This window comes from Branchiostoma floridae, chromosome 17 (genome assembly GCF_000003815.2).
Source record: "Branchiostoma floridae strain S238N-H82 chromosome 17, Bfl_VNyyK, whole genome shotgun sequence".
NCBI classification, from domain to species: domain Eukaryota; kingdom Metazoa; phylum Chordata; class Leptocardii; order Amphioxiformes; family Branchiostomatidae; genus Branchiostoma; species Branchiostoma floridae.
The window spans coordinates 10,163,851-10,185,984 of record NC_049995.1 but is presented as its reverse complement, the minus strand read 5'-3'; the positions used below and the strand labels follow the sequence as shown (position 1 = coordinate 10,185,984).

Here is a 22,134-nt window from a genome sequence, read left to right as displayed (position 1 = left end):
TATACATGTACTGTCTTGTCTCATCACCACAAGAATAAAGCAATACATTCTTCTCACCAATACTCTTCTCACCAATACTTCCCCTTCTCTTTTTCCTTCTTGGAATGTCTGTCTGACTTTGAACGTCCTGATGGTAATATAATCTCTCTGACCATACATATGTGTATTTTTTCATCTTAACCAAGCATTCTTCTACACATTTCTTGTAATACAATTGCTTCTCCAAAACAAACAATATACTCATCATTAAACATACTCATCATTAAACTTCCCCTGTGTCCTTATTTGGTTGGAATGTCCGTATGACTTTCAATGTCCTTATGGCAATTTGACCATATGTCCTGTTGTTACGACCTTTAATAGGGATTTGGGAGTCACACCTTTTTCCGGCATAATTTCCGCCAGAGTGCTACTACTGTGCTCAGAAAAGAACTGCTGGTTTTACTGACGTGGGCTTCTGCATCAGTGTTTTCTGTGTTGACTTCTTGACTGATTTGGCCTTCTGAGCATTCAGTTTCTACTATGACAGGTTTGTTGTCTTCTCTGTTGCCTTCTTTGTTGTCTTCTTTGTTGACGTCTTGACTGATTGGGCCTTCTAGGCTTTCAGTTTCTACTATGACAGGCTGTGCTACCAGCGCCTGTTTTTCCTGACGGCTTTCCAGTTTTTCAAGGCGACCAACCGCGTCCTGGTACTTCTTTGTCAGGCTGTGAGTCTGGAGAATGACGCTGTTTAGATCCATCTGTAACTTTTGAGTTTTGTCTTTCTCCGTAGCTATCACTTCTCTCATGGAGCTGTTCTCATATCTCAGCTGATCAGTCAACAATTGCAACTGTGAAACGTCATCCTCTGTCTGCTCACCTAGAGATTTGAGTTCTTGATTGGCTTTGGTCAATGTGACATTTTTCTCCTTGAGATCAGCAATGTTAACTTGGGCAGTCTGGAGATCAGTCTTAAGACTTGCAAGCTGTGCTGCATGCTTGACTTGGAGAGCAGCTAGCTCTTTATGTGGCAGTGCTGCTGCTGACGGGGCACTATCCTCTGCATGGCACTCGCTCTTATCAGTTCCCTGGGTCACTGTGAACACCTCATTTACCCTGTGTGGCTTATCCACTAAGGGAACACAGTAGTGGCCAGTTGCCGTCAACTTGAGGTCGACATTCTTACCAAATATTGTGGCCCTGTCCTCCTGCGTGTGCAGTACCACACCGGCCTTCTTCATGGCATCTAAAGACAGCAGTAACGGAATGTCCCGGTTTACAACATCGGTTGATATCAGCACCTGTCTGTCAGCTATGATCGCAGGGATTCGGTATCTTCCCAAGGAAGGTAATGTCTCGTCCCCTCCAAACTTGAACACATGGGAACTGGTGTCTCGTGTGACATTCACACGTGCCTTCTTATCCAAAACCGATAAGTACTTATCCAACCACACACGACCGCATACAGTGGAGGAACATGCCGAGTCGAGGACAGCACATAACGCATCCTCTACTGACCCTTCTGACATTATGCACTCAGAAGCACCATGAGCAAACATCACCGTAAACTTTGTATCTTCAGTCTCTGTTGTGTAGGCCTCCTCTGTCGTCGCATCTGGACATTCCCGAACCAAGTGCCGGAAAGAGCCGCAACAGTGACAACGCATGAAATCGCCATTACGATCTTTTGGATTCAGCTTTTCGCCAGCATAATCAGACTTTTGACCCGATCTATACGCCTGGGGGCCGCCATCTTGGAAGTGTCCTGACCTGTATGTATGGGCGCCGCCATCTTGGAAGTGCCCATTGCGATTTCTAGCAGTGCCTGTCTGTCCACTATACCCGCGTCCCGAACCACGGGACCACTTTGCACTGCCGCCACGGGATGTCTGATAAACTTCTGCTTCAGTTACATGTGCAATCTCCTGCTGAATGCCGCCTGAATAAGACGAACGTGTCGATACCAGTTCGTCACTGAACTTTCTTAAGCTGCTTTTTGCTTGTATGCACAGACTAACTTCTTTCCTGGAATAATCTACTCCAGTCATTACGAGCTGGCTTTCTTCTAGAGTAAGGTTGGCTCGGCGGACAAGTAGTAGACCCAGGACGGACTCAGGCAAGGCCACTCCACCGGCTCTGTTCAGTTTATTATATAATATGTCAAATGTGGAGATATACTCACTGATAGTCGTTGTCGGACCACGGCTGTACTTGTCGAAGGCAACGAATGCCTCCCACAGTCGGCCGGTGTTGTCTCTTCGCAGATGCTCGTCCATTTTGTCAAGTACATTTTTGAATGATTGCTCAGCGGCAAGTTCCTCCTCCGTGAGTTTTGAACCTAAGAATTCCCTCGTCTTGTGCTCATCTTTTGTTCCCTCCGGTAGACTCAGCAGGATTTCAATACCTCGTTTCTTCTTCGGAATGTTCGTGATTTTGTTCCACAGAAGCAACTCGAACCTGAACTGCTCGTAACTTTTGTTTGCAAGATCAAGCTGTGGAATTTTTGTCCGCGCGCCTCCCTCGCACGCCGCCATTTTTGGTCAAATCCGCGCCAAAAACACTGCACACAGAATCGTCGACAGAACCACGTACACGGTACTAGGGGTCCAGTATGACAGTCCGAACTTCACTACTGGAACCACCCTCTGCTACCATTTGTTAACTGGACTCCGATCCCTCTTATACTAGGGAATAACTCACGCCTTTCCACACAGATGTAGATCACTTGGTGACAATGTGTATTCACTCAGATGGTCTCGTACCGGAGTGCCCCCCCAAGCCTCAGTCCGCATGCGTCGACTGTTCCATCAGTGAGGGGGGACTCAACCATTCTAAATAAACTAACAACAATGGTTTCAAACATTCTACATATTTGTAACCAGGTAAAACATTTGGTCCAAGATGTGTTCAAGTCGAAACATCGTCTTCTGTTTTGCTGTACATGTAGGAATTTCTGACCCCTCAGAAGTGTGCGGGCCACGTGATTGTGCGCGGGCTGGTGAGGATACGCTGTGTACAGGAGCTGGAGCGTATCGTGTGCTTCCTGTCCAGGAAAGGGCTCATCAATACTGGACTTCTCAAGGACCCGCCAGGGGGCGCTCTTCTACCCAAGGACTTTGATGCTGTAGGTATAATGCAGGGCTCGAAATACCACCTGCATATGCAGGTTAGCGCAGGTAAAATTGGAGCTGTGCAGGTATTTCTGGTGTCTACCTGCACCTAACCTGAACTGGTCCATGTACTGGGTTTAGATATACATGTACTATGATGTAGGTGTATATGGATTGTTATTAGCTGCATTGACTTTTACCACCTATAAAGTATAAAAGAAAAAATAGCAATGGTTCCTGAACAATTTTAGTATGATCCATACTTCTTAAATTCAGAGTGGTGCAGGTAAAATTTGTCTGGTGCAGGTAATTTTCAATGTTACCTGCACCAGTGCAGGTATGCAGAAAAAAGTCTTTCAAGCCCTGTATAATGATTGACTTCACAGTTTTAATTGCATATACTGATCAGGTCATTTTGGCGGGTAATAATTTGTGGGTCACGTGGCAATTTGAAAGTTTGTAGCTTTCAGTCGGTTATTAGGGCTGTCTTTTTTAATCATAATATTAAGATCGTTTTTGACTGTGGCTTTGACTGGAGTTCTCACTGGTTGACTGAGAAAGAAATAGTCTCAAACAGATTTTAATCCTATCTTTAGTATTTCTTAATTTTGATTTTGCTCTAAGAATGCCCTTTTGTGGCCTAAAGTAGACAAAAGTTTTTGTGTCTCTTTTCTTACTGTTTATTTGACATTCTCTTCTCCAGGGTACAGTAGTTGTTATAGGAGCCGGACCATCAGGCCTTGCTGCGGCTAGACAACTTCACAACTTTGGCACAAAGGTAAGTCAGAACGTATTAAAATGTGTCTAACAAATATGTATTATCTACACCAAAAAGTAGTTACTCAAGCAACTGGATATGGTTTTGGAAACCGTTTCCAAAACCATCCAGTTGCTTGAGTAACTACTTTTTGGTGTATCTTATTACCTGGATGTCTAACCTACATCAACGTATGTTTTATCTAGTTATACATATCTGATATCAGGAAATTAATACAAGCTTATGCATGTGTAGGTGAGAGAAAAAAGGTGTTTCAACTGCAAAGTTTCAGGTTGCACAACTGTGCTACCTGGGTGTAAGATTAAGTTGCACCAAGCAAAATGTGATTGTGTTTACAAGTGTGCAAGTGGGTATTTCAAGCACTGCAACCCTATATATCATAGCCAGGGTATCATCCAGAAATTAGTTCGCTCTGGCATTGATTATACCTCATAATACTCGACCTTGTTCGGGAGAGTACCTTATGCAGTAGTTCCACTGCGTGTCGCTAGGCGGTGCACATATACAAAGAGAAAAACACGCAAAGCACCATGGGACCTTACGTGACGTCACCCCTACATCCTCGCCATTTTTCCTTGTGCGTGTTGCGTCGGCGGGTGCTTTTGTTTCCAGCTCCTAGCTGCGCCGTTTTTTCGCGTTTTTTCGTCTATTTGGCACCTTTTTTCGGTGCTTAACATGCCAGAAGGAGGCAAGAAGAAGGAAAAGAAGAAGCATTTGGCTTCGGATTCCGACAAGGGTGAAAACTCAGGTCGGAAGCGTGGCACGTCACCGGACGAACGCCCGAAAAAATATTTGGCTTTGGCGGCAGAGCTTAGCGCTCGAGGCTTGCCGGCGCAGCATGCACGGGAGAATTTGGCCAAGGAGGGCCGAGAAGGCGATGGGTCTTCGGTGGAAGGGGACGACAGTGCTCGGCGGAGCAAGTCCCCACATGACCCGCATGGGCAGGGTGAAAAATCCCCTCCCATGCCCGTGTTGGACCCAGAGGCCCATGACAAGGAGGTCGAGCTCAACGGAACGGAGACTCCCTTTCCCTTTCCACCTGGCTTTGATGCTGCCGGGTTTTTGCAGTGGCTACGCAAAAATTTGACTACACAGGAGTCGACTCCGCGTGTAGCAGCGTCAACCAGCCGAACCGGCGTGGTTGGTTCTGGGCGAAAGCAGCCGGGAAATTTGGAGGATGGGGAGTGTTCCGAGGAGGCCGACTCCTCCAAGTCTGAAAAAGACGAAGGTACGTCGTTTGAATATGACAATCCTTTTGAGACAGATAAGAGTGAAGTTCCCGAGCATGTTAGAAAGTTTGTGGCTGATGCTTTCACCAATAAGCTGTCGTTTAATGATTGTAAGGAGAGGATGGAAGCTCTTCCTACTCCTTCGAATTTAGAGTTTATACTCAAGGTCCCACAGTTGGATAGCATTGTGAATTCTTTGCTTCAGTCAGGGACAGCTAGTAGTGACAAGTCCCTGCGGGATTGTCATGAGAAGTTGCTTTTTGCTGCGCACCCTTTGGTCGAATTGCTGGCCTCAGTAAAGGGTTCAGATTTGCCACTTAGTCCGGAGGCAGTTTGTAAGACCATAGAGAATACCTTACTATTGTTAGGCACAGCCTCCTACATGCTAACTCAGACACGTAGGGAGTTCTGTGGTAAGGATATGAAACCTGAGGTGAAGAAGATGATAACCTCAAGTTTACCTACTGGTACCTCTCCGGATTTATTTGGTAATACCTTTGTGGAGAAACTGTCTACCCTTGACCAGGCTAGACGTACCTTGAACAAGGCCTACCCAATGGCTTCTTCTTCTAAGGCTAAGCCTACTTATGGTTTTCGTGGCAATAATCCTCGCTACTCTTGGACCAGTAATACTAATAGCAGGTATTCCTCAGGTAAATTGAATGCATTTCGTTCCGGAGGGAACTATAGGTCGAAGTTTGGGTTTGGACCCGGACCCAGCAAAGGGTCGGGGTTTCACAAGCCAGGGACGAAGTTTCCCAAAAGCCAGTAGACAAAGCTCTAGCTCTCCCTCGTGTTCAAACTTTTCTTTTAAGTTTTTCTCCTCTCCGCCCTGCGGGGAGAACGTCTCTTTTTGTTCGGAATTGGGAGAGGATGACAAGTGACAAGTGGGTCCTACAGACCGTTCGAGGTTATCAGATAGAGTGGGAGTCCACTCCTTTTCAGTTTGTTCAGCCAGTGACTCAAATAAGAAAGGCCGACAGGGCCAAACTAGTAGACGAGGAAGTTCAGAGTATGGTAGAGAAAGGGGCAGTGTTACAAGTAGAACCATGTGTAGGCCAATACGTGTCAACTATTTTTCTAGTACCAAAGGTATCAGGAGCAATGCGTCCAGTCATAAACTTAAAATTTCTAAACGAACATGTTCAAAAGCATCACTGCAAGTTCGAGAGCCTAAATCTGGTGAAAGAGCTTTGGCAGAAAGGGGATTTCATGGCTACCCTGGATTTGAAAGATGCCTATTTTACAATTCCAATTTGGCACCAAGACCGAAAGTTTCTGAGATTTTCGTGGCGAGGAAGTCTCTGGGAGTTCCAAGTTCTCCCGTTCGGACTCACCTCTTCTCCTCGTGTGTTTACGAAAGTGTTGCGCCCAGTGGTGGCGATATTGAGGAAACAAGGGTTAATCTTGGTGATTTATCTAGACGATATTCTAATTCTGGCAAGGTCAGAGGAGCAGTGTCTAAAAGACATCACAGTAGCAAGGGAGCTGCTAGAAAGCCTAGAGTTTGTCTTAAACCTAGAAAAGTCTCAACTAGTGCCCTCTCAGGTGGTAACCTTTCTAGGTTTCATATTGGATTCTCGAATTATGACCATATTCCTGCCAGAGGAGAAAGTACTGAAAGTCGAGCAGACTTGTCTGGTTCGTCTTTCTCAACAAACCCTTTCGGCAAGGGATCTAGCCAGTGTCATAGGTCTGCTGGAGTCCACGAGGCACGCGATTTTGCCAGCGCCCCTACACTACAGGGCCTTACAGGCCTTACTAAACGAGACTATGGAAAGGACAGGGTCGTTCGACTCTGTAATAAGACTGACTTTGACAGCGGCATGCGACCTTCAATGGTGGGTCACGCATGTGCGAAGGGTAAACGGACGAAGAGTGTTCGTCCCGACAGACATGACTATTTTCTCAGACGCATCCCTACTGGGTTGGGGAGCGTGTTGCGGCGACCAGAAGGCAGGGGGTCGGTGGTCTCCCGCGGAAGCGCAGGAGCACATAAATTGGTTAGAACTGAAGGCGGCCTTCCTAGGCCTCAAGTGCTTCGCAACAAAACAAAATCATCATATTCTATTGAAGCTAGACAACACTACGGCTGTAGCCTATATAAACTGTCTGGGGGGCACAAAGTCCCCAACACTGGCGGCCCTAGCCCTGGAGATGTGGGACTGGGCGTTACAGAAAGGTGTAGTTCTGTCCGCACGACACCTGCCAGGTCGAACCAACGTTGTAGCAGATTCGTGTTCGCGAATCTTCCAAGACAAAACAGAGTGGCAACTGAACAGGTCAGTGTTTCTGAAGGTAAACGCTCAGACAGGCAACGTACTATCAGTAGATTTGTTTGCGTCACGCCTGAATGCTCAGCTGCAGAGTTATGTGGCGTGGCATCCCGATCCCATGGCATGGGCAGTGAATGCGTTAGACTTGCACTGGGGGCACCTCGGTCTGGCGTATGCCTTTCCCCCGTTCGGTCTACTGTTCAGAGTTCTGAGGAAGATTCAGACAGAATCTGATCATGCGACGGTGTTACTGGTAGCGCCTCTCTGGAGGTCTCAGGCATGGTTTCCCAAACTCCTGGACATGTTGTTCGACACTCCGACTCTCCTTCCACGGAGTCGGGATCTGCTATGTCTACCACACAACGGAGAACCTCACCCGTTGTTACCAGGTCTAAGACTAGCCGTGTGGCCAATATCAGGCGTCAGTTGGAGGGTCGAGGCCTTTCGAAAGGGGCTTCGGAGCTCATCTTGTCAGCATGGAGAGATAGCACATCTCGCCAGTATCAGTCCGCTTGGGGACAATGGTGTAGCTGGTGTGATCGCAGGGGTCTCGATCCCGTTTCAGGCTCTATAGAGAGTGTTGTTGAGTATTTGGCAGGACTTTTTGACAAAGGTTACGAGTATAGGTCTATTGGCGTGGCTCGTTCTGCCATCTCCTCAGTCCACCTTCCAGTTGACAAGTATAGTGTTGGTAGTCATCCGCTAGTGACTAAGCTGTTGAAGGGTGTGTTTCATCGACGTCCCCCATGTCCTAGATATGTTGAACAATGGGATGTTTCTAGGGTTCTGATGTACTTGATGCACCTTTGTCCAGCTAATAGTCTTAGCTTGAAGCAACTGACCCTAAAGTTGGTGTCTCTAGCAGCCTTGGTTTCACCTGACAGAGGTCAGACTTTGGCTTCACTGGACTTGAGATACATGTCCAAGCAGAGGGATGGGGTTTCGTGGAAAGTTCCCACTCTACTTAAGACTTCTAGACAGAAAAGGCCCTTTAAGAAATGTTTTTGGGCAGCCTTTCCGCAGGACAGGAGGTTATGTGTCTTTGTATACCTTAAGGAATATTTGAGGCGTACTTCACCTTTTCGGGTGGAAGGAGAGCAAAGGTTATTCCTCTCATACAAGCGACCTCATAGACCAGTTGCGTCCAATACCATCGCTAGATGGATTAAGTCAGTGTTGGCTTTAGCTGGGATAGATGTCAACACATACTCAGCTCACCCGACAAGAGGGGCGTCCACTTCGGCTGCGGCGGCAGCGGGGGTCAGCGTGGCCAGTATCATGAAGGCTGCGGACTGGGCCAGGGAATCAACCTTCCAGCGGTTCTACAGAAGAGAGTCGGACCAGGCTTCCTACGGGCAAGCTGTGCTGTCCACTGCTCTGGAGTCTGCATAAGGTACTCTCCCGAACAAGGTCGAGTATTATGAGGTATAATTGGCGGGTTATGCTAAGATGTACTTACCATCTACAGTATAATCTGACTTATACCTCATACGAGACCTTGTTCGGGTATGCTTCCCACCCTTGTAACAATGATTTCAGTTGTTAACTGTGCATTTTCCCTCCCATATTGGACAGCACAGGGGAAGACTTTACCCGCACTTCGTCAAAATGGCGAGGATGTAGGGGTGACGTCACGTAAGGTCCCATGGTGCTTTGCGTGTTTTTCTCTTTGTATATGTGCACCGCCTAGCGACACGCAGTGGAACTACTGCATAAGGTACTCTCCCGAACAAGGTCTCGTATGAGGTATAATTCAGATTATACTGTAGATGGTAAGTACATCTTAGCATGACCCCCAATTATACACTTTATACAGCCGCTTCTCGCTCTGACATTTACCATGCACTATATACATGATTGTACAGTCGCTTCTCTGCTGTTGCGTCTGGGATCCTTGACCACGTTAACGTCTGGAATCGTCCAAATTTTGGACGAGGGCGCTGATTGGTCCCTGGACATGAGCGAACTAAGGAATGGGTTCAAGCACTTGTTCAAATAGGTGTTCCAACACATGAAACACCCTCCACCCGCTTGTGGGAGGGCCTGTTGTCATTGAACGAGCGCTCTAGAACCCAGTCCTTAATTCGTTCATTAACTGACATCACCACAAAAAGTTTTGAATGTGCAGGTCTCCAGATGGGTAGCAGAAGAAAACATAGGAGCGAACTGCTACCCAGATGGTACCTAGGCTAGTTACAGGCTCAGACCTAAACTTAGTGTACCTGCAACAGTACCTTATGTTACGTTCAGATACACAAATCTATACTTGAACCTTTCCCTTTCTGTCCCTGCCCAGGTGATAGTACTGGAGGCCCAGGACAGAGTAGGAGGCCGTGTGTGGGACGACCACAGTCTGGGCTCATGTGTGGGCAGAGGGGCACAGATAGTCAACGGCTGTATCAACAACCCTGTAGCTCTTATGTGTGAACAGGTAGGTCTAAATCTGTGAATAAGGCATGGTAGTCTTGTGGTAAGCAGGCTTTTGACCAGGCATGCGTCATGGCGTCATCTGGACCCGCTTTTCTTAGAATAACAAGAGATTGGACGCACTAGAGGCCCTTATACAGTGTGACAAGTATGAAATTCTGATTGACCAGGGATGCCACTAGGTCATTTGTCTTCTACTGTGACCTCTTTCACAGTATTTTACCCCTCAATATACCTAAGAATGAATTTTCAGAAACTCTTCACCATGGAAGGTTGATGCCCCTGGACCCCCCTACAATAGTCACGATTCTTGCCACGACTTCCAAGTTTGGACTCCCTATGATAAAATCCTAGCTAAAAGCCTTGACTGGTAAGGCTTGTTGACTAAATGTTTGGGCCGGGTTAAAAATCCTAACAGACCTATGTACTACAATGATCTGAAGTAACTAAGGAGTATTTATTCAAGCATAAACGTTAATTCTGTGTTAGTGAACGACATTATGAAACAACTAAACTTTACCTAACGGTAACCAACACTGGAGAAACATACCCAAAGTTTCAATTGGCTTCTACCCGTCTACTACAGCTTCCAAGACATGATGTTGCAGACATGTGATTGCAGCAATGGGTCAAAAGTTACAGACAACCTGTGTTGCCCAATGTCTCTTTTCTGTGTACATCCAAGATCACCTTCCGATGCTAAACAGAGACGGGAGGCGATACAGGTTACCCGGTACCTAGGACCTACTCCCAGAAGCTGCTGTAGACTGGTCCATTCCATGACAGCCAAAAATTTGGTTAAATCCAAACTTTCTTTAGTGTTGGGTACTAGGTACATGTAAAGTTTAGTTTTTTCTTAAGATTACTGTAAATGCAGAAATGTTCGCGGTGGATTAATGTTTGCGGTTTTCGCGGCGGCCGCTTCACCGCGAATTTGAAACCACCGCGAACATTTTCCATAACAGTAAGAGACTACAGTGCATGGTGCTACCGCGAAATTAAAACCACCGCGAAAAGTCCATTTTCCCGCAACCGCGAAATTAAATCTCCGCGAACTTAAATGCATTTACAGTATCTATTTTCTCCTCCCAGGCTGGGTTGAAGATGAGAAAAATGACGGATCGCTGCGAGCTGTTTGAAGAGAGCGGGGAGGCTGCAGAATCCTCCATGGACAAGAGAACAGATTTCCACTTTAACGCTATGCTGGACGCAGTGGCTGAGTGGAGAAAAGATCAAGACAACACACAGGATGTACCATTAGGAAGTTAGTACTTGTTTCATATTTAACTGTTGGAATAAATGTTTAGGACTAAACAGCAGTTAATTAAAAGAAATTGAATGGTTTATAGATACTTAACATTTGTGGGGTCGTGTAGCCTAACTGCAGAAGCCAGAGGCCCTGGGTTCAAATTGTGCCATGCTACGGATTTTGTACCCTTGGGAAAGACACTTTCCCCCAGGTGTAAAAATGTGTACGTGACTTCAGGTGGGGAGGTAGAAGGTGGAGGAAAGAGAGGGATGGGCTCCACCTTTCAATACCATGCCCTAGACACAGTGGACAACAACCCACTACTACTATGGGATTAGAAAGGCTTTGGGACTACCTCAACCTTTACTTGTACCATTACCTTCACCCACCTTTATGATGTCTTTTACAAAACTAGATAATATTGATAAGCAGAAATTGCAGGGTACAAAGTTTTTATGATATAATGTTTTGTTTCTTTACATAACTATTGGATATTTTGTTTCCTTATTCAGCAAAGCTCGCAGAAATGCACAAATCTTTTGTCAAAGAAACAGGCCTCACATTCACGGAGGTAAGTGTAAACCATATACACATGACATCTAACAATGTGCTTATTATAACATGTTTTCCAGGGTAAAACGTATAAACCTTTAACATCTATCCTTTCAACTTCAGCTCTGCAGAAAATGAATCAAAAATCTGTTACCAAAAAAAGGTTACATATAAATTGCTTTTGATGACTACTGATATGTTGAAGTTGGAAGGTATACATCAAAAGATTTTTGTTCTTTCCATTCTTCAGGCTGAAACCAGGCTGATGCAGTTCCACATTGGTAACTTGGAGTACGCCTGTGGTTCCGATCTAAAACAGGTACGTATTGAAACAGTTTTGAAAAGTTTAAGTCCTTCCCGTACCAGATGGTGCATTTCCATTTCAGTAGCCCTAGGCCACACAACTTTGCGCAGTCAATATACAACAAGGGGCTAGTCCACTTTTAGTGGTGTGTGTTCAACGGCAATAGTCTTTCCCAAATACTGGGTACTAAACAAAGATAGTATTTATCATTTTAAAAATCTTTGGTATGACTCAGCCGGGGATAGAACTCACGACCTACAGAATGCAAACTTTAAGCTAAACTCACGGCCATTGCACCGGTCAACATGCGTACTGTAGTGCTGACTTAACTACCAAATACTGGACGAGACTGCACGGACAGATTGGCATGAAAGACATACGGACATATTGACAAACCGACTTCTAGATCAATCTTTTCAGAACATATGGCCTCAGACCTGTATGTATCATGTATTTTGCATGACTTTGACCATGACCTCTGCAGGTGTCATCAGTAAACTGGGACCAGAACGAGATGTTTGCCCAGTTCGCGGGAGATCACACGCTCATCGGAGACGGCTACGGGATCCTCCTACAGAAACTGTCAGAAGGACTAGACATCAGGCTCAACCAGGAGGTGGGGTTCTCATCAGCTATATCTGTTTGTCTTTTGTCTGCCTGCTATGGATTTGTAATTTTTTATTCACTTTTGTCATGGTTTTATTTCACAGTTTGTCATGTGGTATAATGGTAGTGTGTTTGGCCCATAGCACACAGGGCCTTGGTTCGAATCTGTTGATATGCCAGGGATCTTGTTCCCTTGAGAGAAAGGCACTTCGCACAACTTTCCTGCAGTTTACTCGCTTCACTCCTGTTTAAATGACTGCCTAGCTTCGGTTAGGGACGTCCCTTAGATAGGATGCTAAAGAAGAACCCATGTTTGAGGAGTGCCACACCTCAAGCATATTCAAGAACCCACAATATTTGTCTAAAAGAGAAGGGGTGCTTTCCAGTGTGAGTGGTTCTAAAATTTTCGTATTAATGCACGCCAAAAAGTTGTTACTCAAGCAACTGGATATGATTTTGGAAACGGTCATGGATATGGTTTTGACTGTTTCCAAAACCATATCCAGTTGCTTGAGTAACTACTTTTTGGTGTATCTTATTACCTGGATGTCTAACCTACATCGACGTGTCGTATTAATGGTGGAGTTATTACAGAATGGCAAATGATAGTTTCAACCACAAGTTTCAAAACATAGCAAAACACTCCCTTTTTCTATGTAGGAAAAGTGTGGTCTAACTAGGGTGAGCCCGTCGGACAAGCCGCATGGAAGCGTGGTGTGAAGACTAACCTACTGCTGCCCACCCCTGTGTCAGGGACCCCAGCAGCAGTATAATCAAATACTAGATACTACTACTACTAATAGTGTCTTTCATTGTGTTGAAATGGATCCCCCATCTTCCACTATATAAACGACATGAAATGTAATTGTTTATCTTCCAGGTAACACATATAGACTACACAGGTGAAGAGATTGTGGTGAAAACCAAGTCAGGAGAGTACAAGGGCAGTAAGGTCCTGGTAACCTTGCCGCTAGCCGTCCTACAGAAGAACGTAGTGGACTTCAAGCCTCCACTGCCTGACAAGAAAGTGAAGGCCATCCAGAGCCTGGGAGCCGGGCTAATTGAGAAGGTAATTAGTATGGTTCACAGACTTTTAGGCGTTACATTGATTGAGGCTACTTTCTGAATTTTCTATTGGAATCTTAATTTTTAAGGTTTTTTGTATGATTGTTTGTTTGTTTGTGGACAGCATAACTGAATGGATCTTTATGATATTTGTTAAGTGGGTACTTGCTGGCAAAGCAAAAGACACATTTAATGGCTTTCTATGGTAAGGCAGCAAACTTGCAGTTTTGATAATAATTATATATGTTGATATCCTTGCTTAAATGTTTGCCTCCGATAGGTTGGTCTGAAGTTCCCTAGTAGATTTTGGGACTCCCGTGTCCAGGGTGCGGACTTCTTCGGACACATCCCGCCAACGGAAGACAAGCGTGGACAGTTTGGTGTGTTCTACGACATGACACCTTCGGTAAACTTGATTAGTCTGTACTTAGTAATATTATATGATTGTTTCATTATTGAAAATTAATGTCATACAAGTTTTAAGAAATTCTGTTAACAGTTTTTTAGAAAGACAATACTGCACATGCTAAGTTTTTGGTACTGTAAATTGATTTACTTTTAATAAATGTTCTTGCAGAGGATCAGGTCCAGGTCTGGACCTGAACCTGGACCTAATTGTTTGTGAATGGACAATACTCAAAACAATGGTCCATTTCGTTACCAAGAAGTCTGTTTGGTGGAGTATCCTATCTTCACATAAACAGCACTAACCGGCTCTGTTAACTTTGAATAAGTTTGACTGTAGAAACTTGGTAAAAATGACCAGTATCGTGCAACTGCCCTATACTTTGCTCTTGCTATTTTCTTGGACCAATGAAAGCCTCAAAACATGTAAATGCCTGACACCATAGTGCCGGTAAAATCTGAAAAAATGGTTTTGTACTGGTACTCCCCCTTCAGTGTAAAATGTTTTTGTCCCACCCCTACAGTCTAAGCAAGCTGTGTTGATGACAGTGGTAAGTGGGGAGGCAGCACACCACATCTCCAAACTCAAGGATGAGGAGGTCATCGACCTCTGCATGAAGGCACTGAGGGGCATGTTCCCAGGACAGGTAGGGGGCGCTGCTGCAACATTCCTGACTGTCCATCACAATTAGTAGTTCAACCAATGATAGGGCTGCAATTAGCAGTTCAACCAATGATAGCCTTGCAATGGTGAACTGTAAGAAGGAAGTACCTTGGTGCACAAAGTTTTAGGGAGTGAATATACTGTCAAAACTGCCCATATCCTGACTGTCCATCACAATTAGTAGTTCAACCAATGATGAGGCTGCAATTAGTGGTTCGACCAATGATAGCCTTGCAAAGCTGAACTGTAAGAAGGAAGTACCTTGGTGCACAAAGTTTTAGGGAGTGAATATACTGTCAAAACTGCCCATATCCTGACTGTCCATCACAATTAGTAGTTCAACCAATGATGAGGCTGCAATTAGTGGTTCGACCAATGATAGCCTTGCAAAGCTGAACTGTAAGAAGGAAGTACCTTGGTGCACATTTTACTTTTTGTTACATTTCTGTATTTTAACAGAGGTGGGCAATCTATGTGATTTGTCTATTAGCAGTTAAACTAATGAACCAGAAAATCAACGTAAAAACAAACTTCAAGTTGAAAGTCTGTATGTTGGTACAATGTACATGTAAACACATAAACAATTTTAGGGAGTGAATCAGGGCTCTAGCCAGCGTCCGTTTTTCGTCAATTGACGGAAATTTGCTGCGTGTGACAGACAAATTTTAAAACCAATCCGTCAACCTTGACGGTCAAAAATCTGATAAAATTTCCTTGGTGGGAGCTATAGGTGGCTTGGGGATGCCGTCCACGGCCGTAAAAGCCACGCACTGTTTGTTTTGCTATTGTTATGATTGTTGACAATGTGTGTCGGTGCCCTTTCGCATACGATAATCTCATTAAAACCCGTTTTTCAAGGTCTCGGTACAGTCTCTCTAACTCCTGGAACAGTGTTTTCGCGACAGTGGGAATTGGCTGACGGAAAAAAATTTCGAGCTGGCTAGAGCCCTGGAGTGAATGTAGTAAGATTTCAGTTGTCCACCCAGTAAGAATTTCTAAACAAGTAGTCACTTAGCAAATATTTGTTTTATGTTTCCTCATAATTTTCCACAATATCCTCATCAGATTTTGAATGAAAATATACTCAGTTCTTTTCCTTCACAACAGAAAGTGCCAGACCCTATTGGTTATTTCGTCACCCATTGGCGGACCCACCCATACGCACAGATGGCGTACAGTTTCGTGAAGGTCGGTTCAACGGGCGAGGCGTACGACACCATCGCAGAGGATATAGACCAGAAGGTGTTCTTTGCAGGGGAGGTAAGTTACTGTGAACTGTTGTCAAGTTGTTTGTACTGTTCTGTATTATGATTGTAGTGTAACAGTTTTAGTTGCTGTTAGAGTGTTAGCAAATGTGTGCTTCAGATCTCAAATGAAATAGGAGAACAATTTTCTGTACACAGCCAATATGTAGTCATCTCCCTGATGTTTCAGTGACTGATTGTCACCTTCTAGGGTACCGATACAGTGTACTGTTACAAAACCATTCTTTTTTTTCCTTGTCGGACCGGTCCGGAAAAAGGGACCTGGAAAAGAAATCAGTGGAATGGACCACTGTTTTGAGTATTGCCCATTCAAGTTTTTCCAAGTCATGCAATTAGGTTCAGGTCAGGACTTGGACCTGACCCTCTTAATCTGAATTGTATACCTGTACCTGAACTTACTCAGTTACTGTACTGGCACTCACTCCTAGACATGAACTTAGTGATATTTGGGGCCGCTTTCCTCACACTGTGGTTGCGACACCTATGCTGTATTGCAAGGTAGAACCAGTCAGTATTGCCCTGAGAAAGGTGAAATAATCCCCAAGGTGTTGGCAAGAAGGCGATTATGTACTGGTTGTAAGTTAGGCCTTTTTTTATCCAGACACTCATTTTATGTGTCGCTTACTGAATGTTTTTCTGTATTACCACCAGGCCACCAACCGACACTTCCCGCAAACCGTGACAGGTGCGTATCTCAGCGGGGTTCGAGAAGCGAGCAAGATCGTTGAGCAGCCATTGTCATGAAGACTGCTCTTGTTGTTAGTCATTTCTTCTTATGCATGAAGAAAGTGCAAAAATGTGTGCTTATTTGAGGTGGTATCTCACTGCACTAGGGGCACTGGTGTGGCACTGCGGTGTATGATAGAGACAAAAAACTAATTTTCTTACGTTTTGTGTATTTTGTTGTCTGCTAAGTTATACTTTTATGTATTACGCAATATCTAAATTATAAGAAATTGGTGAAAATAACACAACAGTGCCGCAGTGAATAAACCCTGCAGTGCCACACCGGTGCCCCAAGTGCAGTGAGATACCACCTTTACCATTGTTAGTTCAGATTGTATATATTGCTTGGTCCAAGACCTCATATTTGTTAACTATTAAGCGCCTTTTCCGCCTTGTCATTAGAGAAAGTGTCTAGGAATAAAGGAACGGAAAGTTTTGTTCAAACAAAGCCAGTAAAAGACTGCCAAAGGATGCATAGCTTCAAGTGAAGCATTCGGAACAGAAAACGTAAGTTTCTGTGAACTTTAAGAAAGTAAACATTTCTGCAAACTAGGTATTAAGTGAAAGTAGTAGAAAACAAAGTGCAAGTTTCTGCAATTATTGAAGTGAAACTTTGTAGAACTTTCAGGAAACTAAGTAAAATGAAAGTTTCTGTAAACTTAAAAAAGTAAAAGTTTCTCACTGCAAAGTAGGTTAGGGAAAGTTTCAGCAAACCAAGCGAGTGAAAGTTATTGCAAGCAAGGGAAAGTTTAAGCAGTCTCAGAAGGTAAATGACAAATTGCAAGTATTGAAAACATGCTTTTTTTTTAATCTCTGACTCTGCATGGTAGAGTAATGAAAATGCAAAATCTCAGTATTTTGTTTCATTTTAATGGAGTGGAGAAAATTTAAGGATGGAAGAAAAGTAAAGAAGCAAACAGCAAAGAAATTTCTCAAGATATTATTTATCATTTCTCAGTAAAAGAGTTCCTTGCTTTAAAGTGCCAGTGAAATGAAATGTCTTCTTCAAAAGTTGATCTTTTCTGAAAATATCTGATATTATCTAATCTTTGAATCAATTGTCTACTGTGTGCTCTTTATGGGACAGTTAGGAACTTGTTGGACATCACAGACAGTTTCACACAAAGCAGAAAAGGCCTTGAATGCCGAAGATGTATTACTTTGTAGAATGTCACTGTCGTGTGACCAGAAATTTTCCTCGTGTGAATGGTTTTTTTTACAATGTTAGAATCCCAGAATATTCTGTGTATCTGAACAGAAAGCTGACGTACAACCAGAAATTTTCCTTTTGTGAATCGGGCCCTAGCTTTACAAGTCTGTGTTTCTCTCGCTATCTTTTATAATCTCTCGCCAGCTGGGGTTGATGCCCACTCCCCTAGGTGGTTGCAACTGTAGGGCCAGCTGCTAGGAGTCAGGGGTGCCTAAGCATTTGCACGAACCCTATGAAATTTGTACGAATATTATGTGATACACATGAATCACTATGCGAAAACGCACGAATATTATGAAATTCGCACGAATCACTATCCAAAAACGCACGAATATTATGAAATTCGCACGAATCACTATGTGATTCACACGAACCTTATGAGATTTGCACGATCCTTATGCGAAATTGCGCAACCACTGCCGGGGGCACGTGAGAGACGGAGTGGGATTTTCAAGATGGCGGCTTCGATCGGTGGCGAAGGAAAATACGATGTAACACGCAGAAATGAAGAAAAACAGTAGCTCACAGGCTATCAAATACATCTTTGCGACGGTAAATGTCCATTCCATGCCTGGAAATATAAATATCACGGGTAGAAACGCTCAAAATCATGCCTCCTCCCGGCCGCCGTTTTTGCATAAGGATCGTGCAAAGGTTCGTGTGAATCACATAGTGATTCGTGCGAATTTCATAATATTCGTGCGTTTTTGCATAGTGATTCGTGCGAATTTCATAATATTCGTGCGTTTTCGCATAGTGATTCGTGTGTATCACATAATATTCGTGCGAATTTCATAGGGTTCGTGCAAATGCTTAGGCACCCCTGGGGAGTGTGATTATAGCCCTAGCTGAGGGGGTCCTTTTTGTGACATCACCCACCAAATTTTTCCCACCAAAGAGCCAACAGTAGACATTGATTTAAATTTTATATAGATCATTGCATAGATATTTCTGGAAATGACCAAATATTTGTGAATGATAATCTTTTTCACTGGCACTTAAACTAGTTAAAGGAGTGTTACATTTAAAGCTGAAGGAACAGCTCTTGTTAACTAAGGAGGACTCAAATATGGCAACAGCTTAAGCAACGATTATGTTATATGCAATTAAGAAATACTTTGTAAATATGAAGAGTCTTCCAACCGATATGTTGTTATTATTAGTACATCAGATATTATGTGTATGGATGCATCAGAAAGTGCCATCGCCTCAAAGCCTTAGTTTCTGTCAGGCCACATGGACGTAACGTTATGGATGACATTGCTAAGACATCTGAGTTGGGTGCAAGAGTGTGAAAGATTTTGATATTTTCACATATTCTGTCACTTTCCTTTTGTTTCCTGTGGTGTATATAGTTAACAACCACTTTGCAGAATTTTGTTCTTTTGAATCATCCATACGTGTATGATTGTGGTGTTAACAGACAATTAAAAAATTAGTCATTGCCTGCATTTGTAATCTGAGGGGCTGTTTACTTGTAGCTGAGATTTTCTTTCCAGTGTTGATTCATGCATCAGCTTTTGACTTGCTTTAGATTGAGTGCCAGTTCATTTGGGGACACTGAAGATACTACTAGTGGACTGGTGTTACTGGTATTGCACAAACACACACAGATATAGACACTCATACAGGCAGACATACAGACTCATACAGATAGACACAAGGATACACATACACATTGTATCCACATGTACACCCACACAGCCAAACACATACTTAGCAAGCACTGGCATACAAATACACAGATAAACACACAAGTAGACATATACCCTGTATGCTCACACAAATATTAACACATGTACCTATACATTCACACCAAGGCAATACTGGGTATTACAAACAGAAAAACGAAAACAAGGCTTCCAAAGACTTGTCTTTATTAAACAACTTTTCTACTTTACTGAAAGGACACATGTAAAGTTGATAAACGGTTATCAATGTTTTACATTGATCTTCTAAGGTGAACTTTCTTTCTCCAATTGACATACTTGAAAGCTTCCACACAGCACCGGATTCAGAGGTTTAAAATACTTTTAAGTGTTGAATTAAGTAAAAACTCAATAGACTCATCTTGTCTGTCCATCAGATTTAATATTTCAACAAATGACAGCATGACAATTAGAAGTTCAACCAATGATAGCATAGCAATCAGCATTTCAACCAATGATAGCATGGCAATCAGCATTTCAACCAATGATAGTATGGCAATCATGAGTCCCTGCATGTCCATCGAATGTTATCATGTTTATATGTTGCATTTCTATGGCTACCATAAAAATCATGAAGTGTAAACGCTTATCGCAAAACATACATTTCATGATGGTTTGACATTCCAAAGTTTCAGAAGTATGCGGACGATGTCCTTCTGTCTCGACGATCCCACTTAACCGGTGAAGGGGGGTCCCTTTCGTGTCTATTCAAAGTTTGCGAAACATTGGACAACAGATTCGGGATGCTTATCCTAACAGGAGAAACCGGCCTACCGAAAGCGTCAAGTCGTCTTCTTTGAGAACGCGTCGACAACGTTTTAATGTTCGCTCGGCTACAATTCTGACAGTAATTTTGTCCGAGAACGTCACAGAAATGACGACAACGACGGTCGTGTCTTGGACACTCCGGTTCAGACGAGCTGCTGTACGAGAGGAAGTCGTCAGAGGGCGTGTTTGGACGGGCGTTTATCTCGGGCGATCTCATCATCAGTCTACAGAAGACACAGTTGTTGGTGAACGTGTGAGACGGGTGTATGAGAGAAGTTGGCGGCTCATCCTCGTCTTCAGATTCTTGTTCAATCCTCAGTCCTAATAGTTGCGCCCGTCTCACTCGATACGGTACCAACTCGCGGTCATTTTGCCCGGTCAGCGGCGGTAGAAAACTCTTTTTCTCTTCGCCATTTTCACTCCGTTTCGCGCGTCTTCTAGCTCTTCTCTCTTGCGTTTCAAGTCCATCTTCTTCTGCAGTTTCTTCTATCCCCATGTCGGGCATAGTCACTCTCAACCGGCGCTTGTACGTGTCCAACTCTTCGGTATCTTCGCCAAATTTCCACCGCCGATACAACGCACCCAACGCGCCGTCCATGTTGAAACGACCTTTGGTAATTCACATGCACCTGCCCAGCAACAATATACCATAGGCTGCCCGGATACGAATTTTCTCTTATCCTCAGTCCAACAAAACAAAGGTATAAAAGTCACCTGGTATGTCCGTACCCTCTCGATATATTGTACATTAATGGTTGACCACTTCAAGTAGCTCTAGACGTATTATTCTACCCTTCAACTGTTGCCGTGGCCTCTCACAAACAAAACCGTCAAACGTCAAAGAACTGGACGACGCACTCACAGGTTAAAAAAGCCTCCAGGGTATATGGTATTTAGTGCATTGAAGAAATTGTTTTCGTAATTATGAGTAATTGTTCGAACACAATCCTTATAATCCACGCCTTTGATAATTACCTCGGAAGGCTTTCACTTGTAATTAGGTGCTAATAATTTGCTTAATTCTGGAAAAACAAGTCTTCGGTAAGGAGATGTTGTAAACAGGTGGATAAATCCTCTTCGGTGGCGTTACACAAAATCGTTTGTAGAGAAACAATGAGCCAGCGTTGTTCGTAGTTAATCCACCCCGTTTATGACAACGGAATAATCCGGAAGAGTTTACAGAAGTATCCAGGAGTTTCCGTGTCTTCTAAAATCCGGACAGTGTAGGTAGAAATCCTTCACGCGCTCTCGACCGCATCCAGGGACGATTCTAGAGTCCTGGTTGAATTCCAAGCGAAGATATTGCACCAAAATCGTTGCCTTTGAAGTGGAGGTACGAATTTCAAAAAGTCAAGTGCAGTAACGGTGCAAAACTGACGTTGTGGTTCGTACAATCGCTGTCGATACTCCACAATTTGTTATCAGAACGTTAACGTTTTTCAGCAAGCTTGTCCCAATTTTTCGTTCGCACGTCATCCTTTGCAAGCACGCAATGTCCCATACAAGAACGACAATGGCACATGAAGATACATCCGTCCTTGTCTGAAAAAAGGCGCGTTTTCTTCCCTCAAAAACGGGCTTGACAACGCTGCAGACACGTAACTTTACCGTCAACACACTCCAACCCTAAGCCTCGCCATCTTGTCCAAAATCCAGCCCCTAACCCGTATGCAAATACCACCGCCCGCCAAACAAATATAACGGCAATAACCCGGTCTCCCTGACGACTGGAAACAGGGTGCCAGTCTTTTACAAACATGTTATGCCACGCAACACTGGCGGGGCATACTTATCCACACATTAGAGTACAAA

General features: G+C 43.9%; 1 protein-coding gene across 1 annotated transcript in view; it reads left to right on the top strand.

The window, feature by feature from the left end:
- Positions 1-18,112, top strand: part of LOC118404121 (lysine-specific histone demethylase 1B-like) — a 29,656-nt gene extending 11,544 nt beyond the window's left edge. The window contains exons 9-20 of the mRNA XM_035803113.1: positions 2,927-3,103; positions 3,793-3,867; positions 9,669-9,803; positions 10,892-11,063; positions 11,561-11,619; positions 11,851-11,919; positions 12,389-12,520; positions 13,391-13,579; positions 13,856-13,981; positions 14,505-14,627; positions 15,752-15,904; positions 16,561-18,112. Coding sequence (XP_035659006.1) covers positions 2,927-3,103; positions 3,793-3,867; positions 9,669-9,803; positions 10,892-11,063; positions 11,561-11,619; positions 11,851-11,919; positions 12,389-12,520; positions 13,391-13,579; positions 13,856-13,981; positions 14,505-14,627; positions 15,752-15,904; positions 16,561-16,653 — 1,503 coding nt within the window. The 3' untranslated portion in view covers positions 16,654-18,112. The remainder of the gene's footprint in view (positions 1-2,926; positions 3,104-3,792; positions 3,868-9,668; positions 9,804-10,891; positions 11,064-11,560; positions 11,620-11,850; positions 11,920-12,388; positions 12,521-13,390; positions 13,580-13,855; positions 13,982-14,504; positions 14,628-15,751; positions 15,905-16,560) is intronic.
- Positions 18,113-22,134: the final 4,022 nt, after the last annotated feature.